Here is a 12,997-nt window from a genome sequence, read left to right as displayed (position 1 = left end):
ACACGTCCATCGCAGAGCGAAGCCACTGAATCGAGGCCAACATCTAAGCCCGAGTCCCCTAGCTACGCCGTGTACAGTCCTGTCGACGACCCTGCCTCACGCGCCGTGGCGCCGGCCCCACCGGCCGTCCGCGCGAGCATTCGTATGCAGCTACGTAAGTCCCTGGAAGCCGACAAGAAAGTTATCATATCACGCTTATTGATCGTGCTTACCGGTAGAAGACCAGCGAGGCATACAATGCGCCTCAATCAGCTTCTCATACACCATGACCACATGAGGGCGCAATGTAGAAATCTGCCTTGCAAATGGGGCGGAGGGGAGAGGGGCACGAGAAGATGGAGCTAGCTGGCTCCCTGAGCTGCGTGCGACAGCCCTGTGGACAGGCTTACGTACGATAGGATGGCAGCGCTAGCCGAACGCTTAGCCCTGAGCTAAAGAAAAGCCTAGATAGACGGGGAATTGGGCATGTTGGCGTTGGGGCGGCGTACGCAGTCTCCGTCTGCGTCAGGACGAACCCTGTGGCGTCGGAGTCGTATCTCGGACGGATCTAGTATACTAACCCGGGCATGGCCAGACCCCACTGCATACGTCGTGGATGACGAGGCCTTAAAATTGGTATTTGAGTCGGTTGCGATAATGGGATGGTAGACCAGATTTATCGTATGGTAGTCTGTTAGTCTGTTAAGTGATCAAGAGGTATATGCGCAGAGATGGTTACTAGGTAGGAGTATCATCTGCCCACGGTTGTTTACTCTATTCCACATCGAGTAAGATAGACGACGCACGCGACAGCGAATTGCCATTTTATCCAGAGGAGTTGGGCTCGGACTGCACCTTATTCGAGTGGTCGAGTTATCAATCTACCGGACGAGATTTTTTTCTTCGTCCGAAACGGACAAGTAAAGATGGATGGAAAACAGAAATAAAAATACCGGCAAGACGGCTCATGGACAGTACCGACCCAGCTGTGTCGAGGCATGATGTACGTAAGCTGGGTGAGGTATGTCCTCTGTAAGTAAGTATGGTACCGACGTACTCCGTACCCTAAGGTTCCCGTTTCCGGGCCCCAAAAACCTTCTTTTCGGACCCTGAAGATCTACTCCGTATCACTACGGAACATGATTATTGAGTCAGTATCGACTTCGAGTCGCATACGCACACACATTATCGCCAATTCGACCGTCATGTTTTATGGTCTACACAGCCATGACAACTATCACAACTATCTCCCCAACGCAACACACTATCCGTCTTTGTCTGGACTCGGAGTGGCTGTTTCACGACTAAGTAGGTCTGCACGGGATATTTCCGTAGCCATGCAGGATCGACCAGTGCGTTGCCCAGTCCGTATAGTAGATTTTTACGTCCGGTATGGGCGAAGTTCGGCCGTTGCTCAGCCCTTACGAAGTACTCCGTACACAGCTGTCGTTTCATGGCTGTGTCTTGACCAGGGTCCGTCCACAAGCAACATGCATGCGCAGCTGATCCTTCGATAACGCCTTGTTTGTGTTGGTCTGCACTTTGCAAACACGACTCAACGATTTCTGGACCCTGTGCGCGTCATAGTAAGAGCCAAACAAGCAAAGAAATCGGCCGAAGAAGAATTAAGATTATGCTATTGGCTGCATGTTCGACGTTCCGCGTTTCAGGCCCTGGCGTCAACTTGTTGGGGATTCCCTGTATTTTGTCCTAGTCTCATGCGCGGGTTCCTTGGGCGTTGCTAGACAGGGATCTACTAGTCTCCAACCGGCCATTGGGGTCTAGTCAGGGATTTCGGGTCAGGTAGCAAATCCCGTGATATCCAGAGGTAGGAGAACAGCATCTCGAAATTTCGACGGAGTATAGCAGAGAAGGATATAAGCTCAAGAGTATTGTTGGGACTGTTCTCGTCGATCTGGACCAGGAAAACGACCGTTCATTTTTTTATTTACCTTTATTTTTACGTTTATACTTTTTTTATTAAATTTTATTTTTTTTTCGGAGTCAGTCATCTCCGCTGACAAAGCAACCCAGTCTCGGCCAGTTCCATCCGAAGCCCCGATCACCATCACTGATACGGATGGGGACATCTGCCGATACCACACCATGAGCGAACTCCACAGGCTGTCCCTGGGTGAAAACTACCTATGGCCCCTCTTAGCTTCTCCTGAGTGTTCGGTGCAGCGGATATACGGAGTACGTGATTAGCGGCTAGTGCATCAGCCTGGGGAACAAGGAGGATTCGGCGTGCAAGTGGAGCGTACAGATTCCACTTGCAATCCAAAGAGCCAAACTGATAATAACCACCGCAGATACGGATACGACGAGGCTGCAAATACAGGGTGCAGGAGGCCCTGAAGGATCAAGCTACTGTAGGGACCTGGAGTAGTCTCACATTTAGTCTCAGACTACGGAGCTCCTGTGCCGAACGGCCCAGACGGACCTGGGTCAGAAAGAGGGGAGGAGGATAGGATTACTCCCAGGAGCACAATAATCCACAAAAATAATTATCCAGATGCATCCGGAGGAACAGCACCAAGAGAGCTAGCGCAGGTTCTGGCTCCATCACGTCCCCGGCCCCGTCGCCCTAGGGGATTTCAGCCTTCCCACCATCGCTTGGAACCCTTCCCCATCCAAGCCCGGTATCGTCGTATACACTTGCCCGCCCTGCAAGCCCAGATCGCCCCGTACTGGGCCAGGCCCAGGACTGGCTGATCAGCATCTTCGCTGACGCTTGGTGTCTCAGCCCTTTCTCGGATAGGTCTCCGTGCTGTCAGACCGTGCCCTACTGTACGGTTTACCTTACCATACGCGTATGGTATCGAGTATTATCGCTGTCCACGGGTCGGGTGTCATCCAAAGCTTGTATCTGCTTTATCTCCGACTTGGCTCTGATGGATGGGTATGCTCCAAGGTAGCTGCATTTCTGTATCTGTATGCTATGCATCGATAGCAGTCCCCACCACTCCATCCTCATATATCCTGCATGGAATCACATCGACCGCGCATCTCAGCGCAATCCGCCTACAGAAAAGCCCGGCGACGACCAATCGAGGGACGGCGCAAAACCGGAACTGACACGTATGATCGAGGAGGGTGGAGGGAACAGCATACTAAAGCCCACATGCTAATTAGAGTGCAGTAGGTGTAGGTGGTATGTACATGGGTAGGGCAGCTAGTCTGACCGGTGGACTGAGCCACTTTCCCTACTCCTAGTAGTTAGTAGTCAAAGATAGAGTGCATACGTGGACTACCGAGCTGGGTACTATCTCCATGGAGCGGAACCACGATATCAATCTACACGTTTGGGACAGGAGGATCAGTGCCAAGCCTTCTCATGATGAAAGCTCCATCGTTGCGCCTGCCAGCTCCGGCGAATAGAACGGAGACTATCCGGGAGTTGGTATATCTGGCTGTCGATCTGGCGCCGGCGTTCCTCTCGCCGAAGGCAAAGTGCGTCGGCACAGCCCACTTGCGGAGGTGTGCGTTGCTCGACGACGTTGACACAATACGTATGCACGCAGCCCAGCCTTGCGGTGGCTTGTCATTTCGGACGTCTCTCGGTCAGTCGACCTACTCGTCTGTTTGTACGAACGCTAGTGCGTACGGGTCAGATGGGGAGGGGTCCAGTGGAGGTGTATCCTTGACAGTGACATGGAACTTCTGGCGTGCGTCATGTCCCTTGGTAGCATAGTCACATTTGCGACTTTGACTTGACGACAGCGGCCACCGAATGATATTTACTATACTTGATAGAGATCTCTGACCCATGCAAGGGAATACCTCTACGATTTGACAGCCTCAGCCGTTTCTAGCGCCACGTCCCGGCACTGAGTTTCGCACATACGTATGCAACAATACTATTGTCCGGTTCGTTGTGGCGGTCTACTATATTCTTGGTATAAACACTGCCCCAAGAACATACGGAGTAAATCCCTATTTCAGGTGGACGAATGGGAGAGCTGGCTTACAGAATATCGGGGTATAGTATACGTCCGCGATGGTATAGTAGTACGTTAGCACGGCGACTAGAGAAAACAAGAATTAGCGACCCAGAGTGTATCTGTTGAACCCAGCCTATGAACAAGCGTCCTATTTGCGTCCCCACCGCGATGCCGGCGGAACCGTGTCAGCAACCTACGTATGCCGGTGCTATCACCACTGACACCTGACCGGTGACTAATATCACGAATTCTGATCTGCGCACTCCGTATGTGTGTACCCTCGATGATGCTCGCTTGGACCATTAACCCCGAGGCACGGAGGAGAATTCCTATTCCGGATTCGGAGGGGCAAAGAGCGCTAATGAAAGGGAATCAAGGGAAAAAAAGAAAAAGGAAAAAAAAAAAAAGCCACCCTACTCCGTAATTCTGAAATCTGGTACGTTTGACCACGAGGAGAAAATTTGGTCACCAGAAGGGACACTTATGCGCCGTTCATAAGAAGGGAAGTTGGACACGAACAGATCCCTGAACTGGACCAGTAGAAAGGCAGGATAAAGAAGGACGGTTTCAGGCCCCTGTGGCTAAAAGCTTGTCCGTAAGGCTCGGCCTTTGCTGTTTGCTCGGATTTCGTGGAATTCAGGGGCACTTTACCGGGTCGGGTAACGATGAACCAGCACGAGTGATGGATAGTCGGGCTGATAGTCCGGAGTATTGATCAACGTCGCGGCTCCCACCGAGGCGATTTGGAGCCAAGACGTGGACAGAGCAGATAGTGCATCTATTTAGGGATATGGAGACCGAGGCGCATTATCAATCTATTTTTGTCTCTACTTCATGGAAGTAGTAATTAAGGCAGATGATACAAGACAGTTTACAGTTTACACCAGGACGATATCATGGTGCAGGATACTAAATACCTAGCAGGTACTTGGATGAATCGTCGTCTTTCGTATGGTATTGTACGAACCCCTGCCGGGTAATGCGGATACAAGCTCGAGTCGGTCCTCGGCCACCGAAATCACCGGCGAACAACCGTTGATGGCGCAGTCGATGGAGAATGGGTTATTCAGCTGACGACAGGGACACGTACCAGTCAGGGACCTCACTAACTGTCTTGGTTGTTGGCGCCGAGGGGCCCCCCTGGAGCATTATTATTATGGGCACGGGGTTTTATGCCGACAAGGCAAGCCACGACACCGCCGAGTGGCTGTTCCCTGCCATGGATCCGGCGGATGGTGGACCATAGGCTGGCTCTACTTCGGAGATACTCGTTGTAGGGATTAAAGTTGCTATGGGTCGATATCCACCTGTATTATTTGATCTACTCCGTAGTGACTGCCGAGAGAGTGAGCATCGTAGCTTTGGGTGCTCTGTAGGCTATTCAATGATTCTATCTGTTGACTGTTGACTGATTTACTACCGCAAGACCGGGGACGAAACATAGTACATATGCTCATATGGAAGGATCACAGCCGAGACGACCCAAGAACTCCCCAGCAATTGAACGCGATTAATACGACGATACCAAAGTAAATACTGATGCCTAGGGCTCCACCGGCCTCCACCGAACTAAGGGCCACTAAGTCAACTAAACTCACGGGGCTAAACCCATCCATCCTGGCCAGAGCTTCTCTGAAGAGAGACCCTGGACCGGTTTCAAGATATCCATCCATCCATCCATCCATTCATTCTTCTTCTCTTCTTCTCCCCCTTCCTCCCCCGTTCCATTCTTCCATCTCTCGGCTTCAAACTTCTACTTCAATTCTCTTCTTCTCTTCTCCTGTTCCCCCTTCATCCTATCTCTCCTTCGTCTTCCTTTTCCTCTCCCATTCTTCTCCACCTGCTTCCTTATCTCCTATCGATTTGACATCTATCGATCAAATTCCCCGACCTGGAATCCCACCACTCGCCTATATTTCTGATATCTTCTCACCCTCAGTCTCCCTATCTCTTTCACTTTCCTCTCCTCTTCTCTGGCTCGACACTTCTCTGGAAGACTGTGTTCCGAGCCTGTCTCCGTGTGAAACACGTCTCTTTCATTCCTGCCTGCAATACCACCATCACCCCAGCCTCTCGCCGTTGAAAGTTGCGTGCATCCGCTATCAACTCGGATCGGTGGCGTCGAGTTAAAAAAGGAATCTCTTTCTCGTCCGACAATCGTCTGACCCGCCGGCTGGCATTGGTCATTCCCAGCTTCTCTTCTGATCCAGAACGTGGGTGCTTGCTCGCCGCGGGAGTCGTTCCGCCCGAACACAAATACGACGACCAGGTTCTCCTCGAGTCGTTGGTGGGGGTCGTCGTGAGATCTCCCCGAGTGCCTGTCAACAGATCGGGTGCCTGTTACACGAAGAAAAGAGACAAACATCCTCGACAAAACTGGTAGGTACTTCTGTCTTTTTTCGTCGTTCGTGCGGGTCCCCTGGCTGGACAGGCTTTTTTTGGAGTAGATATTGCCTGATGCCGGCATTATTCTCCGGGAAGATCAACCAGGCAAAGGGGACTGTCTTGTGGTCGAAACCAGCCCATCCATGTGTGTAGCCAGACTGATTTCGTACAGTTCTCCCCTCTCGAGGACCACAGGGGAAATGGCAAGCTGCAAGGCGAGCTTTGTCTCCATCCTGAACAACGATGATAATCCTGCATTTGCCGTCCGATCATCTCATAGATCCGCTCGACACCACTCCCCGTCATCATACCCCTATCCATCAACATATTACCAATCGTCAACCCCCGAGTCTCGCTATGGACGGACTTCCGAGTCCCGGGCAGTATCGCCCATGGTCCCTCGTCCGACATTCGATCCTGTCTCAGAGTCCACGCAGCCGGCTTCACCGGGATCGTCCGATTGCTCCTACGACTATATGAGCAGCACGACCACCAGCTCTTACTACCAATCAGGGCGGCCCGACTCCCACACCTATTCGACATCGACCGCGGGATACCCCGGGAAACGGCTGAGCGCCAACTCGGTGGCCGACCCTCCGTCCCCGTCCACGTCGATCGGTGGCACCAAGGACACGCTGGCCCCCAAGCCGCGAAAGAACAAATACCCTTGTCCGTTCGCCGCCAGTCATGGCTGTTCGGCGACGTTTACGACTTCCGGACATGCCGCGCGGCACGGGAAGAAGCATACCGGAGAGAAGAGTGTACACTGTCCGATCTGCAACAAGGCGTTCACGCGCAAGGACAACATGAAACAACACATCCGGACGCATCGGACACACTCGGAGGAAATGCAAGGTGATGGCCAAGCGGGCTGGACGACTCGTCGGAGTGCGTCGTCAACGTACAGCCACAACCGGTCGCAGTCCCAGGTGGACGGGAGTGCGTATGACCACATGTCGGGACGTAATTCGATGGCTTCCAGCAGCAGCCGCCGTGCGCAGCCTTACGGCACGACGTCATGAACGACCTTGATGAACGGATGCATTGCCGGACATATTCGCTGCCTGTTTCCTCTTCCCCCTGGCCGTGTCTTGGACTATGGCCTGATCCGCCGGAGAAGCGGCGGTTTCTTACAAGCGTGGATGTCTCCACGCGGAGGGTGACTGCTGTGCGGCACCTCTTGTGGCTTTTCTTTCTACCGTCTGAGAATGGCGGGTAGAGTGAGGATAGAATGCGTTCTCCCGGACGACGGACTAGACAAACCCGGAAGATCGGTGTGAATCACTCCATATGTGTGTCAATTGATGAGGAGAGGATGGAAGCATGTATATCGATTGAACTTGAATGTTTTTTGGGTGTTCTTGTCTGGATTTGGCATGGTTGGCATTTTTCTTGTTTTGATGTCTTTTTTGGTTATGGTTTCTGAGCGTTCAATCGTTTTTGTGATTTTTGCATGGAACTTGATGTACAGTATCTAGTGATCCCTACGGGGATTGACGGTCCGTGGGGACGATGTCTTATGGAGACACATGAATGATACCATTTTGCTGTGTTTTATTTTCATCTATCCACCCGACAGGAACCATGGAACGAGGGCGTCTGAACCATTGGGAGAAACGCGGGTAAGCATATGGTCAGGAACGCATGGGGAAATGTGTATACACTGGAAGTATGCCCACAATGAAAACAATTGACTTGGATATAAGTTCTCTCGACATGACAGACGTTCAGGCCCAACTGGACGCTGCAAGGGAGTTGAAGTTGGAATGATGTCATGGGTTAGTCAGCCCTCCTCTTCTCTTGTTCTTGGAATATAAAGAAACAAACCTCCAACATCTCTCACTTCCTCCCTCTCTTACAGTCCACTCCCTCTCATCTCCCTCAAACCCGTCAGCCCGTCAGCCCGTCAGCTCGAGACCCCCTTGGCTGTTCCTCGTCGAATGATCTCGTCTCTGCAAGTGCCCCGAAACGCCCTGTCGCACCATCTTCGGAAGACGTCACAAGGCTGCCCCGCCCCTCGCCACACTTCTTATTGCACTCCCTCACTCTCCCTCACCTCCTTCTTTTCTTCATCCTCTTCTGTCTCTTGTATCCCATGAGCCACCATTCTTAGTTACCTTCCGCCGTCATGGCCTACTACGACGAACGCCAGTATTATCCCCCCACCCGTGATCGTCACTCCCGGCCGGCCACAGGGCACGCGCAGGACTACTACGGGGGCCATCCGTCGCACACGGATGTCGTCCCTCGTCCCAACTTCAGTAACGAGTCCATCGAGGAGATTCCGCGCGACTATCCACCAGGCGACTACGCCTACGAGTACGGTCACGGCTATCCTCCCCCGCGACACTCTAGAGTTGCTACCGTCCAGGAAGGCGTGCGACGCTCTCACTCGTTGGGTGGTGGCGCCCGTGGCGGCCCATACTATGATGAGTCCGACTACTACTATCGTCCCAGTCGAGGCAGACACTCCAGACACCACGATGACCGACGTATGTATCAATCTCCGACGTGCGCATAGATCCAGCCGAAGCTGACCCCTTCAGGCGGCCACTACAAATACTCCCGCTCCCCATCAAGCAGCCGCTCCCCGCCCCGTCGCCGGCGCAAGTCCCTCTCCGAGCAGGCGCTCAGCGCCCTAGGGCTCGGCTCTGCCGCTGCCAGCGGCTCGCGACACCACGAGCGCAGTCGTAGTCGCGGCCGGCGCGATCACCACGGCCGGTCGTACTCGTACTCGCCGTCGCCAACGCGGGGCCACCGCGGCAGCCATCATCGCGACAAGAGTGAGCAGCGCATCGCGCAGGCCGTCAAGGCTGCCGTGACCGCGGGCGCCGTCGAAGCCTTCCGTCTGCGGAAAGATAAAGGCGAGTGGACCGGCGAGAAAGGCAAACGCATCCTCACCGCCGCCCTCACAGCCGGCGGTACAGACGGCCTCGTCGACCGCGACCCTGGCAAACACTCCAAACGCCACATCATCGAGTCCACACTCGCCGGCCTGGCTGCCAACCACTTTGTCAAGGGTCCCCGCTCGCACTCGCGGTCCCGCTCCAGGCACGGGCGGTCGGTCATCGCAGTCACAGCCGGCGTGCGCGATCTCGCCGCTACAGGCGCCCTCGCAGCCGCGGGAAGGAGCCTGGAGCCGTACCAGCGGTCTGGTCCCGCCCGCGGCGCGGCCGGTCGCTCTCGCGCGACGGCAGCTACGACGACAGCGAGTCCTCGCCGGGGCGGCGGCCCCGTCGACAGCGCAGTCGCAGTGTATCGGACTACATCAGTCGCGGGCTAGAGGCCCTCGGCCTCGACAGTAGCAAAGAAAAGGAGCGGGAGGAGCCGCGCCGGCGACACAGACATCGGTCGTCGCGCTACGATGGCGCCGACGATGCCGATGGCTACTACTATTCCGACGCCGATGACTGGGACAGCGAGTATGGCCGGGGCCGCTACGGCGGCTCCCGGAGAACCAGGCACCCCAGAGACGTAGGTCTACCACCACCACATATATCCAGGAACACCACCACCGCGCCTCGATCCGGGCCTAAACACCCCGCGACAGAGCAGGATTCTGACCAAGACAACAGTACCGATGAAGACCGCCAACGCAAGAAACTCACCCGTGATACGCTCGTGGCCACGGGCCTGGCGACCGTCGCGACCATCCACGCCGCGCACGGTCTGCACGAGAGCATGGAAAAACACAAGCGCAACACTCAGATGGTGCGGGAAGGTGACATGTCGCCCGAGGAGGCGCGCAGGCGGCGCCTGAAGAACATTTTCTCGGATGCGGCCAACGTGGGCCTCGCCGCGCTGGGCGTCAAGGGCGTCGTGGGGTCGTGGAAGCACGCGGATGAGAAGCGGCGCGAGCGCGCGTCGTTCAAGAGAGAGCGCTCGCTGCGTCGCGAACGTCGCATGAGGGAAGTGCTGCCGCGGAGGGCGAGTAGTCATGGCGCGGTGCCGCGGACGAGGTATCCGGACGAAGTTGAGGAGAATTTGTCTAACCCGGCACGACGCGAGTCTATTTTTTGAACTTTTTGATGCTGTGATGTTGGCGATGCACGGACTAGAATGGACATGATTATGATTATGACTTATGACAATGACGACTGCGTGGCTTCGGTAGTACACGGACCAAGGTTTACAGAATGAATAAGCGTTACTGAACTTGCTGCTGAGCGCAAAGTCACGTAGTGGATCCCAAACCGACTCTATATACAAAACCAAGATAACACCAGATCCGTACCCGTACATAGATAACAAATGGATGGATTCATCAATGACCGGCTGCGAATGGAACAACAGAAACAGAATGGAATCGAACAAGGAAGGAACGCTTGAACGCTCGATCGGGATCAGAACGGCAAACGATGCAAAGACAATGATCACGACAAAGACTGTTTTAGGTGGATGCGATGGAGCAAGAGGGATAAGGACAGACAGCGGGTATGGAACAAGATAAGTGGGTATGTGCAAAGGAGAGAAGAAATCAACGCTCGGCGTTCAGGTTCAGCCAACTCATGTCGGAATTGATGTTGGTATTTCGCGTGGGTAATGGCTCGAGGGTGTCGGGGATGACGACGCTGGAGCCGCGGGTGTTGGTGCTGGCGCGCGCCGACTCGTACGGTGGATGCATCACCGACGGCAGATCGCGTGTACTCGGGTTGTAATAGCTGCGACTGTATGTGCTGCTGGGGGGCCGGCCGATCCAGCTGCGCGAGGGGTGGTCCTCACGCCGGTCATAGTCGTCGTCAGACGCGACACTGACCGAGTCGGCGCTGGAGATGCGCGCGGACTGGCTCTCGGGGATGGCGATGTGGCGGCCGTCCTTGGGGGAGGCGGCGTGCTCGGTGGTGGGACTGCCGCTGATGACCCGGCCTAGTGGCTTGGGTTCCTCCAGGAAGGAGAAGTTTAGCGGGGCAAGGGCTGTCGTGGGCCAGACGCTGGTGCGATCGTCGGATTTGGTCGTCGCGGTTGTGGTCGGCGGCGGCTGCAGGCCGACGAGACTCGTGGCGCTGTTGTCCTGGAAGTACTGGCTCCAGCCTTCGTTGGTGCGACGATCGCCGGGACGACCGCCGCTGGGGACGGACTCCTGGGCTTCAATGGCCTTGTCGAGGGCCCCGGGGGTGCTGGCGGCGTCGCGGCTGGATTGGATGGTGCTGAGGGGGCTGGGCTTGGGGGCGTGCTTGTTGTGGTATGCGGGTAATCCGCCAGCGGATCGAGGCGACTTCTCGTCGCCGAGGTTTCCAGAGAAGATGGCAAGGGAGTCTACAGACGAGGCGGCGAGGGGGGCGGTGCTCTTGGCCATGGGATAGGCGGACTGGGTCAGGGGTTCCATGCCCTGATCCTGGAAGCTTAGCCGGTCCTTGTCCTGGTCTTGGGCAGCGCGCTTCAGCTTGTCCTTCTTCCGCTTGATGAGCAGGAGGATAAGCACGAGGATGACACCCAGGCCGAGAATGCTGCCCAGGGTGGCTCCGATGATGGTTCCGGTGTTGTTCGTGCCTCCGCCGGCCGCACCGGCCGCGGTGGTGGTTTCGCTGGGGCCCGTTGCAGTGGCGGTGGGGGATGCGGACGTGGCCGTTGCGAGAATCTGTTGTTGCGACTGGTCGCCGTAGAAGAGTTTGGTAGCGTTCACCCAGCTGTTGGAGGATTGATTGAAGATGGCCAGGGAGTCGGTGCCTCCGCCACTTGAGATGACAACTAGGTTGTTGTCGCCCTGGGCGAGGGAGTAATCTTGCCGTTTGGTGGAAGATGCGAAGGTGTTGTCGTATGTGGGGAAGTTGTCGAGAGAGATGCCTCTCTTCCTCTTGCGGGAGGACTGGCCGACGATTTTCCCTGGTCGTGCGGGATTTCCACCGGGGTTGAGCAAGGCGATGCTGGTGACGGTGTTGGGGGCGGCATCCATGTCAAAGGACTGGAGGATTTTGCTCCCATCGGAAGCACGGATCATGGCGCACTGGACGTCGTCGGACATGGGGTCGGCGAGGGAGACGGCGGAGCTTTCCCATCCGTTCTTGGGATCAAAGAGGTGGACTTTATCTGGCGTGGTGAGGCCGCCGACCAGGGCCGCTTTCTGATCACTCCATGGCAAGAGCACGGGAACATAGGCTGGGGAGGCTTTGTCGGCGGGATAGGCAGAAATAGCGTAGGGAGCGGTGGTGTTGATGACGAAAGTATCGGAGGAACCAATGGACTGGCCGTCGGGGTGTCCTCCGTAGACGAGGATGGAGCTGGATGATTCGAGATAGACGGCTCTATGGGAGGTGCGATTGGACATGTTGAGATCGACGGCGTGGATGGTCTTCCACTGATTATCGCGGAAGGAATATCGTTGCAGTCCGGGAGGGTTTCCTTTGGCATTGGTTCCACCGACGATATAGAGGGCTTCCTGGTCGTTTTGCCCGTCAAGGCCGCCTTTTACGCAGGCGGCGTCGGAGACAGGGACAGGAGCCATGGGGAGGTCGTTGTTCCAAGTAGCATTGCGTTGGAGGGGGATGGAGAGAAAGGCGGATTTCGAAAAGGTGTAGAGAGTGTTATTGTGAATGACGGAACAATGGCCCTCGAGAGCGACGGGGGGTTTGGGGACAATCATATCGAATGATTGAAACGAGAGTCGAGATGGGAAGAGCGAGGGAACGAGGGAAAGCTTCAAAAAGTCCAGCCGAAGACGAGAAATTCCGGGGGAAGGGGAAAGGAACCAG

At 55.3% G+C, this 12,997-nt stretch overlaps 3 protein-coding genes across 3 annotated transcripts; 2 read left to right on the top strand and 1 right to left on the bottom strand.

Annotated features, from left to right (window-relative positions):
• Positions 1 to 6,508: 6,508 nt before the first annotated feature.
• Positions 6,509 to 7,330, top strand: ATEG_00214 (uncharacterized protein; the record flags this gene model as incomplete). Its single annotated transcript, XM_001210300.1, has 1 exon — positions 6,509 to 7,330. One exon carries the CDS (start codon positions 6,509 to 6,511, stop codon positions 7,328 to 7,330), a length of 822 nt encoding a protein of 273 aa, XP_001210300.1.
• Positions 7,331 to 8,436: 1,106 nt separating this feature from the next.
• ATEG_00213 (uncharacterized protein) lies at positions 8,437 to 9,591 on the top strand (the record flags this gene model as incomplete). Its single annotated transcript, XM_001210299.1, has 2 exons — positions 8,437 to 8,800; positions 8,855 to 9,591. 2 exons carry the CDS (start codon positions 8,437 to 8,439, stop codon positions 9,589 to 9,591), a joined length of 1,101 nt encoding a protein of 366 aa, XP_001210299.1.
• Positions 9,592 to 10,785: 1,194 nt separating this feature from the next.
• Positions 10,786 to 12,888, bottom strand: ATEG_00212 (uncharacterized protein; the record flags this gene model as incomplete). Its single annotated transcript, XM_001210298.1, has 1 exon — positions 10,786 to 12,888. One exon carries the CDS (start codon positions 12,886 to 12,888, stop codon positions 10,786 to 10,788), a length of 2,103 nt encoding a protein of 700 aa, XP_001210298.1.
• Positions 12,889 to 12,997: the final 109 nt, after the last annotated feature.

Source organism: Aspergillus terreus, genomic scaffold (genome assembly GCF_000149615.1).
Source record: "Aspergillus terreus NIH2624 scaffold_1 genomic scaffold, whole genome shotgun sequence".
Lineage (NCBI taxonomy): Eukaryota > Fungi > Ascomycota > Eurotiomycetes > Eurotiales > Aspergillaceae > Aspergillus > Aspergillus terreus.
This window is presented reverse-complemented; position numbering and strand designations above follow the sequence as displayed.